The sequence below is a fragment of the Notolabrus celidotus genome, chromosome 15 (assembly GCF_009762535.1).
Source record: "Notolabrus celidotus isolate fNotCel1 chromosome 15, fNotCel1.pri, whole genome shotgun sequence".
Taxonomy (NCBI): domain Eukaryota; kingdom Metazoa; phylum Chordata; class Actinopteri; order Labriformes; family Labridae; genus Notolabrus; species Notolabrus celidotus.
Genome location: NC_048286.1, coordinates 21,955,692 through 21,979,157, shown reverse-complemented (window position 1 = coordinate 21,979,157; position 23,466 = coordinate 21,955,692). Strand labels below are relative to the sequence as shown.

The window sequence follows — 23,466 nt, the reverse complement described above, 5'->3', positions numbered from 1 at the left end:
GGCAGGCTGTTCAGGGTCATTTAGTTAAGAAGAGACAAGAACTGATGAGGTGAGCAGATCTGCTATGTATAGAGCCATCACAATGTGGAATAATTTACCAGATACTATAATTGAAGCCCCCAGTAAAGCCAGTTTTAAAAGACTCTTAAAGGAACACCTTAATAATAACTCTAACATTAATGAATTTTAATGAATTTTAGTGAGCATCCTGTTTAGTTTTTTGATTTATTTTATTGCATGTTTGAAGCATTTTCATTTTTTCTATTTTTTGTTTGTAGTATCTTCAGTTTTCAGTTTTTCTACCTTATGTTTGTAGCATTTCTAGCTGCTGTATTTTGTTTGTAGCATTTTCAGTTTTTCTATCTGATGTCTGTAGCATTTTCAGTTTTCAGTTTTTCTACATTGTGTTTTTAGCATTTTCAGTTGTTGTATCTTACATTTGCAGTATATTTAGTTGTTGTATTTCATGTTTGTAGCATGTTTCTGTTTTTGTATTTCATGTCTGTAGCATTTCTGGGTTTTTTTTTGTATTTTATTTCTATGTAGCATTCACAGTTTTTCTATGTAATGTTTGTAGAATTTTTAGTTTTGTATTTCATGTATATTTTGTATGTTATGTTTGTTTATTGTGGACCCCAGGAGGAGTAGCTGCTGCATTAGTGGCAGCTAATATGGATCTGAATAAAGAATAAAGAATAAAATCTGACCTAATTAAATGCAATAACTCAATGATTGATAAAACACTTTATTTTGGTCAAACAAAAATAATAGTGTGCTTTGCCTTTCATATAAGCTATTTCTGATTCCAATTGATCAACTACAAGTAAAGTTGATATTTGTTGTTCCTAGGATAAGTGACAAGACTTTTGTCAGGGACTGTAGATGCAAAAATCATATATTCAGTCATGTCTTTACACAGTCTAATATCCTGCTGACAAGATTAATACAAATACTGTTAATGTGTTGCATCATTTTTAAGCTTGATTTTGTGGTTGCCCTACACGCGACAACCAAAAACAAACAACAACAGCTTAGAGAATTAAGTGAGTATTAGGTTAAGTTTTACATCAACATCTACTCCTAAAAGATGATGAACAGTTTTTCGCAATCCTGTCCTCCATACATAATGCAGCTGATTCATTCAATGTTGAGCATGTGAACAGTGCATGATCAGGGCGGAGAAGGCGTGACGTCTTGAGCCAGTTCAACCAATAGCAGCGTCTGTTTTCCAGCCTATGATTGTACAGTAAATACTATGAGCTCTACCTCCTTCGCTCTCACTGCAGCGATGAAAGCACAGGAATGAATCCAGGCAAGCCCGCGGACATGCCATAGAAACCACTCACTCGAGCTAAGATATACTTCCAAGCGTAGTAAGCTTGGTGAGATCGCGTCCTTCGTTGTTTTAGTCGATGATAGGGAGCTTGTTCGGGTCTTGAAGGAAACCTGAGTAACCTGGAAAGCGAAAGAGGGGAGGGGGGGGGATTCTCGGCCCACTGCAGTCTGAATCATCGGAGACTCGCCCCACCGCTGGTTGAACATCGGTATCTTTGACCGTCGACGTGCACTTCCTCACGGAGGGCATACAGCACCGGGAAGGGACGGGAACCGAGCCCGTGCTTGAAACCTCTGCCGCAGCCCGAGGTGCGCTGCTTGGCAGAGCATGCTAAATAATGAGCCAAAGGGACACACTGGTTCATTTGTTCGCTGGAGGGTAAGTTAGACAACGAAATGTACCATCATAATGCTTGTGAACTGAGAGTCGTAGCAGTTATATGTGAATACTCTTTGTATGTTTCGTTCTTGGGTTGCTAGCTATCAACCGTCATTTCTTAACAGCGCGTGCACGTGCTGCTAGAACCCTGTCAGTTGTGTGCACGTTAGTCACGTTAGTGTGTAAACTTCCGTTAAACATTTCAAAATAATACATTTTTAATGGTATAGTACTCACAAAAATAAGACACAGAGAGCACATCAGGGTGTGTAGATGTAGTCACGGTGATACAATTATAATTAAAAATGATATGCGTTTGTTTTAGGCCTTAAATATTAAATTTTGTGTTATTCAACCGAAAAGAATGTACTTTTACTTTGAAGGCACGCTTAATGTCATTTCCGGTCTCCTTCTTTTTGCTCGCTCTCGATAACTTGATGAAAGATTCTGCGTTACAAAACCTGACTTTTTTTTTTTTAACATTTTTTATTCAGCTTCACATATATACATACAACCGGAAGAGTATAAGGGTGACTGAAAAAATATATATATAATATATAACTCTGACATTAATCTCTGAATTCTGATCTTAACTTATGTATTTTTTCAGTGGCCCTAATCCTCTTCCGTATATACATATCCCAGTTGTTGAAACACGGTCAAAATTTTACAGGAATTTTATATAGTTTTGCAGACATAAAATCAAAAAATCAAAAATTCCTTGCAACATCTTCAACCACATAAAGAGGAGACTATTGAAAATTAGAGGGGAAAAATTGCTTCTTCAAAGCGGGCATCAGATATGTCTGTCCATAAACACACAGGCATTTGTAAACTTGTGACATACTTCTCAATGAATGTATCTACTGACACAAACAAAATTAATATACATAATATTGTCTATTAAGTAAACTGAGATCATGTAAAAATGAAACTTCAGTTACGTCTGTATTTGGCGTCAACTATATCATTCCTTTGCCTAATGAATATTACTTGTATTTTTTTATTTTGAATGACTGCTGAAATTAAGACCCCTTCGTGTAACTTTGACTGTAGGATTATTTAGTTTCCATACATGTCTTAATATGTGATTCAGCAGATGAATTTTGTCATGCAAACATCCACAAAAAGTGGAGAACTAGCTGTCTGCAGTCGAGATAATTTTATTTAAGGTGTGTTTAAGAAAGGTGATTTTACACTTTTGACTATTTCAACCTATAAACAAGGCCACAATGTAAAGGTAACAATGTTTTGAGTACTTCAGGTCAAATTAGTTACCCATACAGTAGTTGCTACATGATTATCATTCACAGTTCTGTAGACGGGTCTAACAACTTTTCATCAAAGACAGTGAAGACACAGACTTTAAAAAATAGCAGGTTTTTCCACTAGGTATGTCTGTATTGTTTTGAATCCATTGTCTTAAGTTTTTCTAAATGCAACATCTTCGTTCATCTCAACACCAAAGCATTGACATTTAAATGTGGTCATCTTATCACACCCCGACTCCTATCACCCTTATCAAGGATTAAAGTGAGAAGAACACAAAACACATTGCTTTCTTGAGTAAGCAGAATGAGATTTGTGTCCCTCTGTAAAACACGTGTTTTAGGGCCATGCATACACTGCTTCCTCTCACAGCCATCCTTCCACACATGCATGCAGCCGACAGCGTAGAACAGAAAGTAGGCCAAGGGTCACGGCTGCATAAATGTGGGTCGGTCTTTTGAAAGGTAAATATAGCTGCTGCCACTGGAAAGAGACTGTCGCGTCACGTGTAGAGTTTGCAGCCAGCATACGCTACTGCAGAGTTACAGCTAGTTTTCACCTAACCTGATCAATACGGCATTCAAAAGGTTAATTACAACTATAGTCTAAAGGACTTGCTCCTTTGTATTGGCTTGACTGCTAAGCTCTCTGTGTAAAAGTCCTATTGTGGTAAGCCTTTGGTGAAGGCAGAGAGGATCAGTAAATGTACACGTCTGGCTCAGGGACCAAACTTTGTGCCAAGGTTACACCCTGTCACCTTGAGCTTGTCATTAAATCATATTCCCGAAACCGATAAAGCAGTGATTGACGCATTGCACTCCTCAATAATCTGGGTCAAGTTGAGGATCAAGTTACAGGTAAACCGGCCTCGTTTTTTTTAATGCCAGAAGTTTCTCTCAGAGGTATCAACGTGATGAGTTTTTGCAATAGATGTTTTGTAATTTATATTATGTTTATCCAAACAGCTGAACGGTAAAACTATCTTGTAGGGGAAAAGTCAGCGCTTTGGTTATAGCTGTCCTGAGTCATGGCCAAGTTCCTGTGGACTGCATTCAGACACCAGTCATAAGCACTTAGCTGGCAGCTCACACATCGCTGTGTCTTGCATATCACAATACCAGGTCACATCGTTGGGACACGTGTGTGCTCCTAGACAAATTTAGAGTTTAAGGAATAACAGATTAAGTAACTAATAATTGCTGAGACTGCTGTCATAGGGGTGATATCAAAATGAACACTGAGTTTGAACATATATCAACATAGTTATAAATGTAAATGCATATTCAAGATGCTTTATACAACAACTTCAATGACTTAAATTAGATCAATAATTCACTAGCAGCCCCTAAAAGAAAGAATGTAATGCTAAGACTTTTCTTGCTTTTGACTGTTGTGAATACCAAAAATGAAGATTTCAATTAGTTCCTTCATGATTATTTTTTCCTCTTTCTGTCACTGGCTCTTTCAGTATCCTTATCTCTCCTTCTTACCTCCCTCTAGATGTGGCGGCACTGTGGGGGCTATTTTGACCTGTCCTCTTGAGGTTGTGAAGACCAGGCTGCAGTCCTCTTCCATCAGTCTCTACGTCTCTGCAGTCCAGCTCAGCACCGTCAATGGGGCCAGTGTGGCTCGCATGGTTCCACCAGGACCTCTGCACTGTCTCAAGTAAGAACAATAAGCTATTAAAAATTAAAAGTTTGTAAGAAAGGTAAGGGATGGGTTGACTCAAGGGTTAATACTTCATCTTAAGGTTTCATGGCTATGTGCCATGAAACGCTATAGGGAGGGTGAACGGAGGCAAATAGAAACATGTCTGCAGCACAGGTTAGATTGAATCATGTCAGACAATACTGAAATAGTTTCTGCCTACAAGAAAACATGCATACTGAATTGTAGAAGGAAAAAGTCAGTAAGCTGTAGCACACATTCTGTGTTTGTATTCACAACAATGTTCATGCCAGTTGTTGAGCTTGTCTGAAGGCTGCTTCCGACTAATAGGTGAAGACTGTGTTACACTAAAGTGAAACCACAGAAATAATTAAACCTGTTGTATCCTTCTCCTGTGAAGTTGTATACATTTTTTCCAAGACTGTCATTTTTTTCACTTCTTCTCACAGACAGAGGTTTCTTTAAAGGATGGTTATAATCAACAAGAGGCCTTGAATTCCCCTGAAAAGTTATATCAATATAATGTTAAGAATGGCAAAAAAAAAAACTATGATAAAAGGATTCCACATATGAGTGTTTATAAATCCTCTTATGCAACCTTGGTTGTTAGGACTAATTGATTGTTAATCATGTGTACTTATTGTTACAAACTGGAAATATTGCTTGTAGTAAATTGCCCTCAGGAGCAGGTTTCCAATGTATTTACCAAGCGGCAACCTCCGGTCTAAAAATATGAGTCCAATGCGGAAGTGCTAAAAACTGCAGTTCATCGAGGATCCGCTTGAAGCTGGCTCCGGAAGTACCGGAAGTCGTTGAATAGCCAATGTACCAAACCCCTGTTTGGATTGCAGTTAATCAGGGCATTATTTTGAGCTCCACTTACAACCAGCTTTTTGTCGTTCTTGACTTAAAAAAGTTTGTAGTGTAGAAACTACGCACCACTTTTAAATGACATGGACTGGAGCAGTGCAGAAGAGGGAACAGCTGTCTAGTTAGGAAAGAAAAAAAATACCCACACATGTCAAAAGTAGGTCAACGTGCAGTGGAGTGCAAGCATTGTCCCATTTCCCAGGTTTCTGTGGAAGGCATTGTATCTCCAAGCTCTGTGTTTAGGCAATCACTTTATAATCATGCGTAGGTGAAGTATAACATAAATAATTTTTTGAGATCAGAAGTTGAAATCGCACAGTGGGTCAAAGCATTCATCGCCCACACATCCACAAGCCGACATATTTGCTCAAAATATCTGGGTAGTGCTTGTTTTAAAGTGGACGACGGCTTCTCCGACCTATAAGAGCAGTTTCTTGTTCTTTTTAGTGATTTATTGCTTGATTCATGTTCCTTTTCAAGTACTGCTTTTTGTGAAAACGTGCAGTGCTGAAGGTTATCTGAAAACCATGCCCTTTCAAAATAAAGTTTCTGGGTCAGGTATGAGACACCTGAACTAACTTTGAACCCCTATGGCAACAAAAAATGCACACGTGAGCTGACATGGTCTCACCACCATAAATGACGCAGAAGGCAAGCTGCCTTTGCATTTATTTTAGGTCACCAAGTATCCTGACATTGACCCTATTTATAACCAGTGGTGTATTACATGGAATATGGAGGCATAAGTTGTATACTGACTTCGTTTTCAGACTCCCTTGCACACACCCACTTCCAAACCCAATCTCAAGTGCATAATTCAGTAATTATGCTATGGTTTTCTTAAAAGGAGAACGTCAGAAAATATGCGTCAGGAAAAACCTGTTGCTTTTAAACCAACAGTGGTGAGCTGTGTTTGCTGTGTGTGTCTTTTAGGGGTTCTTTGCGTCTACTTTACAGTGGATATGATGTTAGTTTTTATATTAGTCTATAAGAATCTCTAGTTTCTTCTTCAACACAGCACAGTGTTCATTTAGTAAATGATGGTTCTATCTCGAGTCATGGAGTACAGGCTTTTATTTATTCTACTGCTTTTATCTTCCTTAATAGATATATCTTTCTTTCTCCTACTGTCTCTACCTTCATATTGCTTTGATCTCATTCTATAGTTGTGATTTCATTCTATTGCTGTGATCTCATTCTATTGCTTTGATCACATTCTGTTACTGTGGTCTCATTCTATTGCTTTGATCACATTCTGTTACTGTGGTCTCATTCTATTGCTGTGATCTCATTCTATTGCTTTGATCACATTCTGTTACTGTGGTCTCATTCTATTGCTTTGATCACATTCTGTTACTGTGGTCTAATTCTATTGCTTTGATCACATTCTGTTACTGTGGTCTCATTCTATTGCTGTGATCTCATTCTATTGCTTTGATCACATTCTGTTACTGTGGTCTCATTCTATTGCTTTGATCACATTCTGTTACTGTGGTCTCATTCTATTGCTTCGATCACATTCTGTTACTGTGGTCTAATTCTATTGCTTTGATCACATTCTGTTACTGTGGTCTCATTCTATTGCTTCGATCACATTCTGTTACTGTGGTCTAATTCTATTGCTTTGATCACATTCTATTGCTGTGATCTCATAATTTTGCTGTGATCTCATTCTATTGCTGTGATCACATTCTATTGCTGTGATCTCATTCTATTGCTTTGATCACATTGTGTAACTAACGGCAGGATAAATGTCATCCTGCTACTCTCTCTCGCTCTGAAGAATAGAGAATAATTCACTCGAAATGCATAATTAGTATCACCCTATACTGGATTGCTAAATCTGCACCTCTTCTGTCGCTAATGCTAATGTCATAATGATCCTTACTTCATGAAGTCAAGCAGCAGAAGTTATTCAACTGTGTCCAAATATTAAAGGCCCATTGAAGTGAACTAAATATAGAGCTGTCACGTCACTATTTATAATGTAGGGCATGTATTTATTGCTGTGCGGGCACCTAATGTTGCATGGTATTGAGTATCAGATCAAGGCAAGCCAAAAAAAAAGGTCACCATTTTCCGGTTCGTACCCCCTGGGCACCCACGGTGGATATGAAATTAGCTTCAAATAGAAGTGTTGGACTCATGAAATTATCTTTGGGATTTTGCCACTGTGTGATTTATGGGATTTTCTGTCTTTTCTGCCTTATATGAACTGCAAGTAAGCAGAGGTTTTACACAGAGTTGCAATTGTCAAACTTTGATATGTAAAATAAATATTTTGATATTTCAGGAATTATTTTTTAGTTTCCCAAAGCATTGCATGAAAAAAGACTGATACCAAGCTATCCCCCCACTTCCCAGGCATTGAGCTAAACTGAACTAACCCGCTCCTGGTACTGTTATCATACTCTGCATACAGGAAACTTAAGTGGTATCAGTTTTATACATTTAAAGAAAGAATGCAACCAAAAGGTCAAACCTTTAAAAAATAAATAAAAGTATGGAACTGCTTTATGGAACATTTTGGTCTGTGAAACAAAAGTTTGATTGTAACTCATTGTGGAGTTTTCAAAATCTTCTCCTGTTACATTCTGATTGAAACCACATATCTGATGTCAAATAAACTGTTTTCTTTATTGTTTTAATAAAGCAACAAATCATGAATTTGAACTCTGTCTCTGCAGGCTAATTCTTGAAAGAGAGGGCCCTCGATCACTCTTCAGAGGCCTTGGACCTAACCTTGTGGGCGTGGCGCCTTCCAGGTATGTTCACAAGTATTCTGGGTGTGTTTCAGATCTTTATGGTGTATGCGGCAATACCTCTCACGTGTACAGAATGGAGCTAAAGGGAAATAAAATAACCCACCCCTGCATATCTGATGATCAGCACAGTGGAGTAGGTCACGTCACTTTTTGATAGCTATTCAGAGTGCACCCATGTTATCAGTACTGGCATGAAGTGCTATCAGAGTAATAGGGCATGTCTGTGTCATTTACTTCACATGTTTCATCAAAACTGGGCACACTTTGCTTGCGGTATTCACATGTGCTCCATCTCTTTAGTACATTTTCTTCTTCAAGCTTGCGGCTCATTCATAGCTTATGTTGACGGTGAGCTAATGCTGACATGAATGGACTTAAATCTCATAAGAATGTGATGAAAGTCTGTGCTTCAAATCCAGGAGGAAATGAGCAGATTCCCTTTTTTCTTAGCTTGGCTGGTTGGAGTTGCGTAACAGCCTGAGCTGAGTCAATTCAAGTCTGCATGAAACAGCAACAACAGCTGGCTCCCCACTAGCTGTGATACTGGTCATGTGACTGATGATGCTGTTATGCATCAACACAATAGAGTTCCGATATAAAGCCAGTTGTGTTTGGGTTTAACGCCCCTTCCTGACCTACGTAGTTTTCCCTAGCTACTGCTGCGTCACATGACTACTGTCATCCTCTTCCCGTTGGCTCGTTGTGGTCTCCATCCCTCTATTAGCCTCATCCTCCACACAGTCTTATCGCCTCTCCCTCCCTTTCTTACATTTTTTGTCATTTTTGACCAATAATTATTCAAGATTGTCCCCTGGGTCCCCTCACTGTCTGTGCTGTCTCGCTCAGAGACTCTGAGGGGTAAAGAATGCCCTGTGTGTGTGTCTGTGTGTCTGTGTGTCTGTGTGTCTGTGTGTCTGTGTGTCTGTGTGTCCTTTGGGTGTCTCTCTGGGTTGTACAGCTGTGAACATGTCAGCTTGATTCCTGGTTTAAGCCCCAGCAGTCTGAGCTATATGGGGATATACTGTTATGTAAGAAGTGAACCTAATGAACTTGATATCTGTATATAAGCCTCAGTGTCCTTTGTGCAGTTTTCAGAAATGATAAGCCTCCTGTTTATCACTGTTCTATGATACATTAGTTTGTTATTTACTTCCAAATGTAGCTGGGTTGTATAAGGTTTACAGTATTTAAACAGCTTATTAAAAATATACATCAAATGCATCATAACACATTGATATTCACAGCTCGTCTTATTAATGATGATTCAGTAAGCGACCGAATAAATGATCTCCCGCAGCATCACCCATTACGTACAAGACATGAACGCACATACTCTGACTACTTCACATTATTAATCTCTCATCTGCAGCTTATTTAGAAAGTGCGTGCATGCTGTAGTTACAGACAGAGGGCAGGCTGGGGGGTGGTCACAGGTTTAATTCCTCTCAGCAGCAATATCAACTAAATCCTGTGATTTTAGTTAGCGAGGAAGCGGATGGACTCATGGGAGATAAATCTGCCACCTAAAGCTTGCTGTGAGACTGAAATGCACACACAGACATTTGCATGCATGCAGGCACACACAATGTCACTGATAACCTTTCAGTGGCCTGCTTTCAGTCTGCACATTAGCTGGACTGAGCTGGATTGCTTGACCTCGTGTAAAATTTAGGAAATATTTAACAGGCATTAGAATAACGTTCAGTGCACAGTTAAATGAACAGGTTTCTATGTATGAATAATGTGCAGTTTTGAATCACATAACCAGTATGTTCAAGTTGATAATCCTTATTGAATGTTCTTTATAGCTGTCAGTTTAAAATGTAGTATTTTGATCAGTGTTACATGTGTTTGACTAAGAGAAGATTCTGAGGTTTTAATGCTTCTCCTCTGCGTACTATACTGTACTTTAGTTAATCATTAGTCAGCCTAATTAGAGTCATAAATTGCTAACTAACCTTGGTCTGTCTGTTTTTTTCCTCCTGATTTTTTTTTTGCAACAGGGCAATCTACTTTGCAGCCTATTCTACAGCCAAGGAGAAGCTAAATGGGGTGTTTGAACCAGACTCGACCCAGGTGCACATGGTGTCCGCCGGGTTGGCAGGTAATGGCCGCTCCTTCTCCCCTGCCCTTCTGTCTGTTTACCACTGTCTGTCTCTGTGTGTCATATCTGTCCGTCTCTCTCTGTTTGTATGTCAGTCTGCCTGAGCAGTGTAAATCACTGATGGGTTTTATTTCAAACATCATTTTTTAAAAGAGTTATTCAGTTTGTCTTCGTAAGACAGATTTTTTTTATCCTCTTGTCATTGTTTTTGTTACCATCTAGAAAAAATATCCCATAGTTTGACTTCATTTCTCCATCTTTACCCTCCCTCCCCTTTTCATATACATGTAGGATGGTAAGATTATCACAAAGTTTAAAGCATGCTAAAGCTAACTTGTGGTATCTGTTTTAAGTAGGTATTTAGTTGCTGTGACATGCATAGAAATTTTATATACATATAGGGGTTTTGTCAGAAAGCACAATTTGAGACTCTCAGGATCAAACTGACCTTGATGATTGTAGTTAAGATTGCCTCAGTTTGCTGAAAAAAAACCTTCCAGGACAAATTCCTTTATATTGTAATACTGTTTATAACATATTTCTACAATCAAATTATTGCAAAATAAATAACACATAATCTGGCATTTAGGAAATCTGCTTTGAAAGCCCTGAAAGCATGCTAGTCACACAAACCTCAACTACTTGCTCTTTTTTTGTGAGCATTTCTCCTCAGTAATAACAGCCATGGCTCTCCACGGTGGACTTTCCAGCCCACATACTGTTGAGAAGACTTATCTTTACAAGAACAACAGTCAAACACTTATACATCCTGTGCCACTGGTGGTGTTTACACTGTAACTTTTTTATACTCATAGTATTTAGCCGTGTGACATGAAGAAGAAAACTACATGGTCCTCAAAGTTTAGGTTGTGCTTTCCTCCTCTTCTGGCCCCCTTTTCCCTCGTGTCCTTCATTTAATTTCTCCTCCTCGCCCTTCCTTTTACCCCCTTTTTTATTCTTTCATTTTGAGGCCTCCTCAGAGGACTCTGTAAATCGTTTAACATCCCAGTTGTCACTTAAACAGTGTGGTCTGGGCCCCCTTCTTTGCTCTGTGTGTATAGAGGAGAGAGCACGGCCCCCAAAGGTCAACCGGGGCCCCTGGCACTCAGGCGGACACGTCAGGTAGCACCCTATTTCTTTACACTGGTATGATGAACACCATGGTGTCTTGTTTTTATAAGTATTAGAAGTTAATGACGGTAATTCATTTGTAATGATAATACCATTGCTTATGGCAGTGTGTGTTTACTGCTGGTTTGTAGTCATAGGTTTTCTTTATTACTTTGTCTCCACACACACCTCCCTCCCCTTGGCTTGTGGTCTTATTCCATTCTCACAGTAAAGGTAAAGTTAAGACACATACTTCTGTGGAATTTATGTTGTCAGCACAAAAAGAAATGCTAACCTTGTCACTGCTTCAGAAGGTTGTGATCCCTGTGCTCAATTTTGTCGTTTGTCCTCGTTCATCAACACCATCGGTGCCTCAGCCATTCTTATCAAGAAGGATCTGTATCATTGAGGCCACACTGTCACTATTTGACACAGCCTTCTCTTTTCAGAATACTCAACTCCATGGCGGAGAGTTGGCCTGGCAGCTTTCCTCGAACACTGCGGCAAACAGTTAAAAAACATGAAAACCAAGACACACATGAGATCAAATCTTTAGTCAGTACTGCATTTTTTCCAAATGTGCTCAAGATTTTATCAGCGCAGAAGTTGCATTACTTTTACTAGTATAGCTTTATCAAAATACAGGCATTTTTCTGTAGTTTCATACTGCACTAATGTGTCAAGGTTAATAGACAAAGAACATATTGTTACCGTATTTTTTATGCAAGTATAATATGTTCAACTTGTCAGCACTGAGATAAGCAGAGATTCAGTGGCTGAGCACCAGAATTTGTCTTGTAATTACTTCCAGTTTCACACAGTAAAGTTGTGGTGACATTCACTCTTGTGGCCTCCCTGTTGGGAAATATGGGTTTCCCCTTCACAGGAAGGGGGGTGAACTCCACCATTTTTTTTCTCTTCCAGCAGTTAATCTGAAGCATGTTTGTCTTCCTGAATGTAGGTCAACCTCGTCTTGAGGAACTGCATGATTTTTAGAAGCCTATAGGGGGCTCATTATGAAGCACACGCAGCAGCATATTTAGGAGATTCATCTCAAGGAAGAGTAAAAATCAAGGACTGGTTAGTATGCATGCACTGCTTAATTATCTTCCTATTTGCATATCTTAATTACTACACAGGCCTTTGTGGTTCATATTCAGCATCAGAAATATTTCTGAGGTTACTTTGTTCTATGTCATGGAGTCCTGTGAAAATCTACCTCGACACATTTCTATGTAAACATGGTTTATTCGTGTTGTGATCTGTCAACACACATCAGTTAGTTATCAGCATGTCCCACTGAGCTTACCTGTAAAGAGTTGGGTTCATGAACATTAATAACTATCGTCAAAAGGTGACACCAAATACTGATAGGTTTCCACTTCCACTGCCCTTTTGGTGGTATCTAACTGGCTAACCAGTTTGGCCCAGTATATGTATTTTGGAGCTCGCAGGACAGTCTTTGTTCCACCTCAACTATTCATTACCACTTCATCCTTGTGTTATCACGACATCATCAAACTCCCTCATTTTATCTCTATTGTCCAGAGCTTAGTGTTTGTAATATGAAACGACAAGGTTAGCATTTCCACATGCCTTTTTTATTTCTTATCTTAGTCAAGAGTTTGACTTTCTTCTCTCTCCAACATGTGGTCTATGAAATGATAATGACACACAGATTGTAAAGCTGAGCTGGGAGAGAGGGAGCTGCAATTTTTGATTAGGTTGTTTTCTGTTCAGCCAACATTGACTTTGTTTCAGTTGATTGAATGAGTTAAAGGAGGGATACGTAGAAAAAAAAAATATAAGGGATTGTAAATATAAATTAACTTGACCCATACATTTAAAGGGTTTCGGTTTAGAGTTGGAGAAAGATGACAGAGGGGATCAATCCTTCACCTCCCATCTTTTCTCCACCTACCTGTACAGTAACATTGGATTTAGTGGGGTGGTTTTTTGGGGGGGGGTTGGGCTGAATGTGACTGCTGCTTGTGTGTGACTGTGGTACAGAAAAGCCTGTGTCTATTTTAGGGCTTTACTGTAAAGCTTTCACCCCTGCGTGATTGGGTGGGAGACCCCCGCCATCTGAGCCCCCCATATCTGCAGGCTACTAGCTGCAGCGGGGAGGAGCTGGAGGAGCTTTGCCCCTCCCTCGTGAGTACACGCCATAGACGCTACTTCATTCTACTTCCTCTGTTGTCCTTATCTCTCTTAAACAGACCTGTGTCATCCTCTCTTCTTAGGAAGTGTTAACATAGGGATGTGTTGCATTGATACACTAGAACTCTAGAACTCAGGTCTCTTTAAAGACTTGTCCTCATCTTAGCCTTTTCTTGCAAATGCTCGTGATCTTGTATCAGGAATGTTAAGCAAGATTTTGTGTCCAGACCTTAGTTTACTATGTGTGTGTAGTGTTCTAAGTTAACAAAAATATCCATGAAAATATCTTAATATCTATGTATCTTGATGTCTAATTTGTAGACAAACTTAGCCCCCATTATTTATTGATCCTTCTTTGACACTCATCTATGATCAAGATGGGCATGTATAATCAGGTCGCCCATCAACAACCTTAGAGAATCTCCACTTAGACTCTGAAAACGGGAGAATCTCCTTCAGAGACCATGTTGTTTCTCTGTGCTGCAGTAGCTTTACCACTTGCTCCTGCAGTTGAGGCACAGATTGAACATGTTTATTTATGTTTATGTTTAATTATTTGCACAATTAAAAGAAAATACAAAAAAAAAAGCAAAGATAAATAATATAATGTGCAGGAAAAGGCAGAAAATTCAGAGAGCTTATTTGAAGCCTCTACCCAAATAGTGTGCTTTTATAAAAAATGAATTAAAAAAGTAACCGTGGTTAAAAGTTTTTTCAAGCATCCTTTATAACATTTTATAGATAAACATTTTTCGCCACATTGGAATAAATATTCCAGAATTTGCTGCCCATGAAACGTATTGAGAATTGACTTCTACAGTAAAACATTTAGGAGGATGAAGAAATAAAGTTTGACGAGTTGAGTAAGAGTGGACCTGTGAATTTAATTTTAAGTAAGACTTGAAGTGATCAGGGATATTCCCTTCACGTTGTAATTTATACAAAAAAAAACCCCACATATTTGAAAGATATTGATGTTATAGATATTAAGAAGCTGGAGTTTCTGAAACAAAGTAGCAGATGAGACGTGTGGCTTCGATCGAGTTGCCATCCTAACAAAACCACACATGACAAAATCATGCCGTAAATATCCAGACTAATCTGAATGCTATTTATGATATTGTCCTAATTACCATCAAAACTTGCATTACAATAAATACTTAGATAGTAGGACTCTTTCTTGGTTATCTAGACAGCTTTTTCAGCCCACTCACCTTAGGACATTCATGTTTATGCGTATTTACCACAACTTATCATGAGTGTTTTTATCACAGTGTCTAAACCAAGAATCAAACCTACTGTGTTGCAAGTGAAACATGAATTGGCAGGTGTTTGCTTGTTAAACAGAAGTTATTACGGTGTGTGCTTTTCGAAGCAAATTAAAAGTGTAATCATATTATGAGGAAAAACATGCTTCCTCTACAAGCTCTTTAAGACTGCTTTAATTACCAAGGATTTTTGCAAGAAACACAAGAGCTCTCGTTAGTATTTCAAAGTAATAAATCAGATTACAGCATAATGCATTCTATCTCAAGGAGGCCTGAACTGAATTCACTGCTTGGCCTCGTTTGTCTGTGAAGAAATCCCTCACAGCTGCTGCATTCATGTCCTCTGTTGTTATGTTACTTGAATGTAAGAACAGAGCTGCTGTTTACATACGTGTGTAGCATTTAACATGACGTGAATCAATATGTTCTCAATATTTCAATAAATAGGAAAGATTTTTTTCTGTACTTCAATAAATACTCTTTCATGAAATATTAGATTACTGATATCTGATGTCAATAATCTTTACAGAATTCAAATGTCTCAGTAATTTAAAAAGCCTATGTGTGTTGATCCTGTTTAGTGCAGTGCTTCCTCACTGTCCTTGTACTATATAGATAATCTAGCTTAGCTTATATGTGTTTTTTCAAGTGTCTCTGTTTCTGTCCTAACCTCTGACCTTTTCTGAATTCCCCAGGATTCACCGCCATCACAGCCACCAATCCCATCTGGCTGATCAAGACGCGACTGCAGCTGGAAACCAGGTGAGGAACCTATAGCCTTTGTGTCAAAAGACTGTAACACCACTCAAATCATCACGAAAACGCTTAAATTAAACGTATCTGTTCATTGACAGGAACCGAGGGGAACGGCGAATGAACGCATATGAGTGCGTGAAGCGGGTGTACCAGGTGGATGGCCTGCGAGGTTTTTACAGGGGCATGTCTGCCTCATACGCCGGAATATCTGAGACTGTCATACATTTTGTCATCTATGAGAGCATCAAACGGAAACTCATGGAGGCCAAGGCCCAAGCCAGCATGGACGAAGAGGAGGAGTCAGTCAAAGATGCCTCAGACTTTGTGGGCATGATGCTCGCAGCAGCAACCTCCAAGACCTGTGCCACCTCCATCGCCTACCCTCATGGTACACTTTGCTAATATTTTATTGTAACGGCTAAATTTGGTCAACATTGATTATTTTTTAAGTCACCAAATTCTATAAATATTCAACTATTAACCCTCCTGTTATGTTCGTTTCTCTGGAACAGCAATAATGTTCCTGGGTCAGTTTGACCCGGGGCATACTCAATTATCCAAAAGTGTCAGAACCAAAAAAAATCCAAATGCACATTTTTTTAATCTAATTTTTAACTCCATTACTGATCATTTAAATCAAGATTCAGTCTATTCGTGTTCTTTAACTCTCACAGATCATGGTTCAATGAGGATAACTCACTCTTTTTCATTAAAATTAATGTTAAAACTTTTTTCAAAGTACATTGGAAAGCCCTAAATATAAATACAATAGTTTGACATGACATAGATTTTTGTTTATTTTATTTTAAATTCTTATTTTTTTTATTTTTATGAAGTGATGTTGATAAATTAACACCACACCTCTTCTGTCACATGCTGCCCAGATTCTTGTGCCGTATTTAGCTGGTTTGGAAGGCATGTATTGCCTAAAATAGACTTTTAAAAGGGTCAATTTGACCTGCAACATAACAGGAGGGTTAAATAGAAAGTCATGATTCAACAACTCAAAGATAAGAAAGTTAATTAACTGACTTTTTTATTGGTAAGATAAATGAGCATGCTATAGAGAGCCATAATATCCACTTGAAGCAGATCACAGCTGGATTTACAAATGTTCATAGCTTGTGTGGATGTCTGAAGGGATTCTAGGACACAAGATCACACAATCAGGTAGATCAAGGGACAGATAGTGTTCTAAGTGACTGATAAATAAAAAGCATGTATTACTCTGTTTACTAGAGAGCTCTATGAAGCTAAACAGAACTGACAAGAAGTTCCCAGCGGCATTCTTTAACCTTACGTTTCTTCCTCTGCTCTCAATTTTGCAGAAGTGATCCGCACCCGGCTACGAGAAGAAGGCAGTAAATATCGCTCTTTCTTCCAAACTCTGCTGACAGTCCCCAGGGAGGAGGGATACAGGGCACTGTACCGGGGTCTTACCACCCACTTGGTCAGACAGATCCCCAACACAGCCATCATGATGTGCACCTATGAGGTAGTGGTCTACATGCTTGGACGTTAGCGTGTCTCCTTCCTGTTAAAAGAAAAAAAAAAGACTAAAAAGAAGAGCCCTTTGGTGAGGAAGAGCAAGGACTGAATGTCCAAATGAAGACCAAAGGAAAACTGATGATACTTGAGAGGACCAGAAGACAAAGAAAAAGGAAGGAGGAAGCCCATTGTTACCATATCAACATCACCACCTCTAGCTCCCGTAATCAGACTGTAGACAGAGGGCGCTGTAGCGCACAGGAGAGGTGATACAGGATGTGGAAGAAGGTGCAGACAGGAGAGTCAAAGAAAGTTTGGGAAAGTAAGAAAGAGATTGTAGGCACAGTTAAGTGGCCTTAGCAGAAAGAGGTTTAATTTGCATCCTTTTTTTTGAGAACAGTGAAATTGACTGTTTCACTGTAAGATAGAGATTATATTGTGAAAGGGGACTGCTTGGAGACAACAATTGACAGAAAAGATGATACAAAAGCTGGTTAAGTTTTAATTAACACAAGAAAACATCATTCACATATTTAATCTACATATTCTACAGTCCTCTGAGACAACTGTACGGTGAGAAGATGGCGGTTAAGGAATGTTCTTTCAAAGCAGAAGAAAAGGATAAGATTTTAAACAAATACAACAGTATGTTTTATTTTAATCCTCTCTTTGCACTACAGAAAGTGTGTCTTAAAGCATCCCCCTCCGAAACTCTGCAGTTTAACCCTCTGAATGGCTGAAGTTCACACTCAGCAGTGAGCTGACAAGAAAACACAGGTGAAAACAAGCCACATCAACTACCTTATGCTTAAAGAGCAGGTTAGAAAGCCGACTAATATTCAGTGTTTTATTCTTCTATAACTTAGTGCCTGGTTGTGACGAGCTTCAGCTGAAGTTGGCCTTCAGTGTTGACATAAGCAAGGCCAGCTTCTGCCTGCCAGTCATTACTCAGGACTAACAAATCTTGTGTGAAAACATGAGATCAAGGTGTCTTTTTTGAAATGTGAAGTGTGAGATTGTTCAAAAGGTACCAAGAAAAAGTTTCTACCTTTGGAGTGCCACTACTTGAATATAACGTGACAGAGTGGGCAACCGTTTCAGTTTCATCATCACCCCATAACCTCTCTGTCTGTGTGTGTGTGTGTGTGTGTGTGTGTGTGTGTGTGTGTGTGTGTGTGTGTGTGTGTGTGTGTGTGTGTGTGTGTGTGTGTGTGTGTGTGTGTGTGTGTGTGTGTGTGTGTGTGTGTGTGTAACATGTTAATCACTTTAACTGTGATGATCCATGTACAAGAATGTATGTGTGTGTGTGTGCATCTGCAGTCATGTGATCCTGCATGTATAATTCACGTCTACTCCAGATTTCCCTCCACTAACTATTAATCTTTAAAGAAGCTGCGGGTGGAGAGTGTGGAACAGCTCTGTGCAGCTTTCATTCCCATTCTCCTGAAGGTACTTTCTTCCAGTGGCTTCCAACTGACCTGATAACATGCACTTTTGTGGCCTTTTGGGGCTTGTGCTTTTGCAATTTATTGTGTGGACAGTTTCAATATGTACATTGTAAAAGAAAAAATTGTATTACTGTATATCAAAATGGTATTTTGCAGCAACTGTTCCTAAAGCAGATATATTGTACAGTTAAGAGTTCTTGGTAGTTGTGAAGGATGTCAATGTGTGTAAATAATATAGATACTGTATATGCATATCTTTTTTGGAGGCCCATGTTTGATCATGCTGTATTTTCATTTATGTGCAATTAACTTTGGACATTGACTGTTGACACAATGTTGCTTTGCTGATTTTTTTCAGTTTTTTTTATTTTTTATGTTGCTTTAAGCTGTCATGCAAACATTCGTGCATTCGTGAAAGCTTACAAACACTGACAAATTCTGTGTTTGTGCAGCAGTGTTTGTCAATAATTTTACAACATTCATAAAAAAAGTGTTGCATTTTGTGTAATTTGAATGTGTCTGTCATTGGTGATGTTTACATTGTTCTTCATTTTCTGTCTTTTTCTAGCAACATAGATTAATAACAAGATTTCAAGTATTTTAATGTGAAAGTTCAAGAAACTGGAAGTCTTTCTACAACACTACATTTACACAGCAAGCTGGTACTGTTAAAGATGTGATTCATTAAGCAATTGCCTGCCAATCTGTTACTTAGGAGAGTTTTTTTTAAGAATCAGCCACCACTTTAAATCACCAGTTAAAATCCCTTTAAAAAAGAATAAAGAAAGGAGTATCTTTTGGGCAAATGCTGCATCTAGGCACCTTATTTTTTTGTCCTTTTTAATTTTTTAAGCTAATTATTTGAGTGTTGTTCAAAATGACATTCAAAAGAACATTGTGGCTAGAAAAAGCCCTTTCTGTACAACCTCTGATCTGGAAGCTGAGGTGTCTCCGTGCACTCGCTCTGCTTCAAATTTAAGGAAATTACGCCAACATTTTTAAAAAAAAGCAAGTTTGTACACTCTTCTGATTATAACATATCTGGTGCATTCAATTGGGACAGTTCTCATTTTCCCTTCCTGATGCATTTCAGAGGCCAGTGTTGTAGATTTTTATTAGTTATTGATTTCCAGGGTGATTTGACACATTGCTTGCTCATAACTGCTGTCAGTGCATTAAAAAAATTAGCTGACTCATTTTAAAGCCCACGTTTCTTATAAAACACTAATAGCTTTGATGTCTTTTGCTTCATTTTAGTAATACTTGAGGTCAACTCATAAAAATGTGGCATCATCACACAGTTGGACAGACAGTGCAAACATTACACTTGATCGTCTACCTTCCATTTCAGTGTCTGTATGCAACTCAGTATTTTTGACCTGTATGCTCTGACAGGATACAGCCTCAAGCAGGGTTGAATGAAACCTACGAAAGTTTTTTTTTTTGCCAGCTCAATTGTTGATGTATTTTTTTTTGTTTGTTTTTGAACAAAAAAGTTAATAAAAATCCACTTGCAACAAAAAATGTCAACCTGTGTTAATTTGCTTGTCTATATTGTTAGGGGACTTGTGGAGTTTAAAAAAGATGGGCTAAGATTTGAAGGGTGCTAAATGCAGCATCAGAATGAACCTGCACAGGGACATACTGTAACTGTGATTCATTTCATAAGAAAAGAAGGAGTGTAGAAATTGTAATTTCAACAAACAATTCAACTCTGTCCATAAGTTGTTTGTGTTTACCATCTACCACCACCAGGAGGAGCCAAATAGCTACAGCAGTACACAAGCTCAGTCCCTGATTTCTATCTCGACTTTTTTACCAAGACTGAATTAGTTATGTCATTATTAAATCCTTATTAACAGCATTATTATTATTATGCAATTTAAATAATTATATGAAATTAAGTAAGAAAACATATTGGATAAAATACCAGTCAAAAAGAATTATATTGTCCCCATATATTCTTGATTATTTTGACACTAAAGGCCAATAAAGGCATTCAGATGTAACAGCTCTGATACACGTGTCATACCTGAAGCAGCTTCAATCAGTGGACATAGGGAGACTGAAATTGAAGTAATCCATCATCATACGTAAAATAGTCATAAGACATTTGCTTGTATCAATTGTGTTGTGCTCTTTTCTGGGTTATTCAACACTCTACAGCACACAGTGGACATACTGACCTTATTACACCTCGACACACATCATTCAGCTTTCCTTCCACTGATTCAGCCTGAATTTCAGATGTTACAGCAGATCAGGGTAATGAATGTGATGAATACAACAACCTGAGATGTTTAGAGCAGATGTATAAGGCATGAGGGTATTGATGCCTTTAAGTACTGTGGGAATCTCAGAGATTGTCATTAATGTGACAATAGCGTTTCAGTAAGTACATGAAAATGGTTTTAAAACAAAGTGGAATAGGTCAAATACTAAAGATATAGCTTAAGGCTTGTGGTTGACATGGGGTATCACATGTTTTTTTAATTGATAAAGAAACTAAAAGCCATTTCTGCTCTGGAAATCAGGTTTCTGTTTTCAGTTTTCTAAAGAAAAATAACATTTGCTTCGGGCTGAAAGTGACCCTTTGAAGCTTTGAAGCAGTGGGAATACTTAAATCTGTTACTGTAAAGTGGTAGATTGAACACAGTTACTGAAAGTGATTCATAATGAGAAATGAGAAATGAGAAATGAAATTCAAAAATGAAAGTTTTGAAAAAAGTTTCAGTTTTGAGATTAAAAAAAAGAAGTTTCCATTTGAGATCAGTAGAAGTTGAGGAGTAGGCCTATTTGTTTTAGGAGGATAAAACCTCATCAAATATTAATAAATCTTGACTCTATAAATGATAATGTTGCTATTTAAATGTATGTGTGTTCTGTACTGTAGTTTTTATATATAGGTAATCATATGATAATACTCATATTACTTTGTGATTCCTTACATCAGCCAGAGGAGCAACCAATGACAACCAGACTGGCAATGACTTGGTGGACGAAAGCGTACTAATCAACATTGAACATGTAGATTTGCATCTGTCTGCTGCTTGTTAATTTATTTTCAGCCATTGAGTAATAAGTAGTAAGTTTGCCCTTTTCAAATAAACTTTGCTTGGGAACATACACATTTCTGTTCAATTGTTTTTAATGAAAATTAAAAGAAAATAAGCAACTGAAAAGTTGATAAAATACAAGAACATAACATAACTCTCCTGGCATGAATCAGTCCAAAGTCCGTGAGTTTGGTCTGTCCCTGTATTAAGTCCTCTGGATATATTCCAAGCACACAGTTTTACATTGAAAGGGATTTTGATTTTAAACACTTCTAACAAACATTTTACAACATCCCTCCATAAAATCTGAATCTTAGGACATTTCTACTGACAGTGAAGAGGAGTATCTCTCTTATTTAAACCTTACGTGGACACATCTTAAACATCAGCAGCCATATGATAAAGTTTGACAGAAGTTATGTACATTCTTATCAGCCATTTATGTTGAAGTAGTTCCCCTCTTGAATTTATAGTCTGCCTCTGTGCTTTTCAACAAACTTCATTTCCATCAACCTCATCATTGTCTTTTTTAAATGACCTTTCCAAGCATTACTTTCACTTATCCATGATTCTTAAGAGAATGCCATCAACATGCTGCATAAGTGAACCTTTCAAGTCTCAAGTCATGTGTTATGTCCTCAAGTGTAGTAGAGGTTGAATGAACATAATCTGTATAGATTTTAATGACAATGACTATGAAAACAAAAAAGGTAACAACAGAGTAAAAAAAAAAAAAGAAGAAATTTACAGCTTATTGCTTTTTTGGTAGATAAGAAATATTTTATTTTGGAATCTTTCGTACGAACTGTGGTTGTATCAGTCTAAAGATATTTGCATTTTATACATTTGTGCAAAAAACTGTGCACTGTGTCTACTGTAGACTCTTTCAGGTTCCTGGGATCCACAATCTCCCGGGACCTGAGGTGGACCTCCCACATAGACACAATCAGGAAAAAGGCCCAGCAGAGGATATACTTCCTGCGTCAGCTCAGGAAGTTAAACCTGCCCCAGGAGCTGCTGATCATGTTCTACACCTCCATCATCCAGTCTGTTCTGTGCACCTCCATCACTGTCTGGTTTGGATCTGCAACCAAACTAGACAAATACAGACTGAAATGGACTATAAGGACTGCAGAAAAAATCATCGGTGTCGACCTGCCCCCCATCCAGGACTTGTACCGGTCCCGGGCCAGGAAACGGGCAGGTAGCATCCTCACTGACCCCTCACACCCTGGACACAAATTCTTCAAACTCCTCCCCTCCGCTACAGATCACTGTGCGCCAAAACAACCCGCCATATGTTACAATGTTACAATGTCATTTAGCAGACGCTTTTATCCAAAGCGACGTACATACGAGAACAAGAACAACACAAGCAAAGATCTAGACAAGAGGAAACAAGATCAGTACGGATAACAAAGTGCTTCAAGTCAATTTGGGTGCAGGTACTGCCAAACAGTGTGAAGGCAATGCACAAAAGTAAGTAAGGATTTATTTATTTTTTAAATGAGGAACATCTACAATGAAGCAACCAAACCATTTAAGACCTTCCATTATCATCATCAACAATTAACATCACCAAAACAATTACCAAAGTACCAAGTGCTGGGTCACTCAAGAGCTGAACACAGATTCCCAGAGTAGAGCAGGACAGTGCGAGTCAACTGTTGCTGGAAGACATGATCTGCCACTGGGGACAACAGTGGAGAACAGTCTAGCTAAGTGCATAGTGCTTCTTAAAGAGCTGGGTCTTAAGCTGTCTTTTGAAAGCCATAAGAACAGTTTCTTCC

The 23,466-nt window shown here is 38.4% G+C and overlaps 1 protein-coding gene across 3 annotated transcripts; it reads left to right on the top strand.

The window, feature by feature from the left end:
* The first annotated feature begins 1,190 nt into the window (after positions 1–1,190).
* Positions 1,191–19,618, top strand: slc25a36a (solute carrier family 25 member 36a). 3 transcript variants are annotated; one of them, XR_004634101.1, is made up of 8 exons: positions 1,224–1,714; positions 4,484–4,648; positions 8,209–8,286; positions 10,290–10,390; positions 13,532–13,654; positions 15,624–15,690; positions 15,783–16,072; positions 17,013–19,618. XR_004634101.1 is itself a non-coding variant. In XM_034703225.1 (7 exons), the coding sequence occupies exons 1-7, from the start codon at positions 1,674–1,676 to the stop codon at positions 17,204–17,206; spliced, it is 936 nt and encodes a 311-aa protein (XP_034559116.1). In that variant the 5' UTR covers positions 1,229–1,673; the 3' UTR covers positions 17,207–19,618. The 3 variants fall into 3 exon arrangements, 1 of the variants encoding a protein (XP_034559116.1); XR_004634100.1 differs by having other exon boundaries at positions 1,191–1,714; positions 10,290–13,654; XM_034703225.1 differs by lacking the exon at positions 13,532–13,654 and having other exon boundaries at positions 1,229–1,714.
* Positions 19,619–23,466: the final 3,848 nt, after the last annotated feature.

Excerpts from the sequence above, each read along its gene's own strand:
- slc25a36a (XM_034703225.1), top strand. The coding sequence starts at position 1,674 with ATGAGCCAAAGGGACACACTGGTTCATTTGTTCGCTGGAGG. Across the intron at positions 4,649-8,208 it reads GGACCTCTGCACTGTCTCAA|GCTAATTCTTGAAAGAGAGG; the intron begins GTAAGAACAATA and ends CTGTCTCTGCAG. Across the intron at positions 15,691-15,782 it reads CGACTGCAGCTGGAAACCAG|GAACCGAGGGGAACGGCGAA; the intron begins GTGAGGAACCTA and ends GTTCATTGACAG.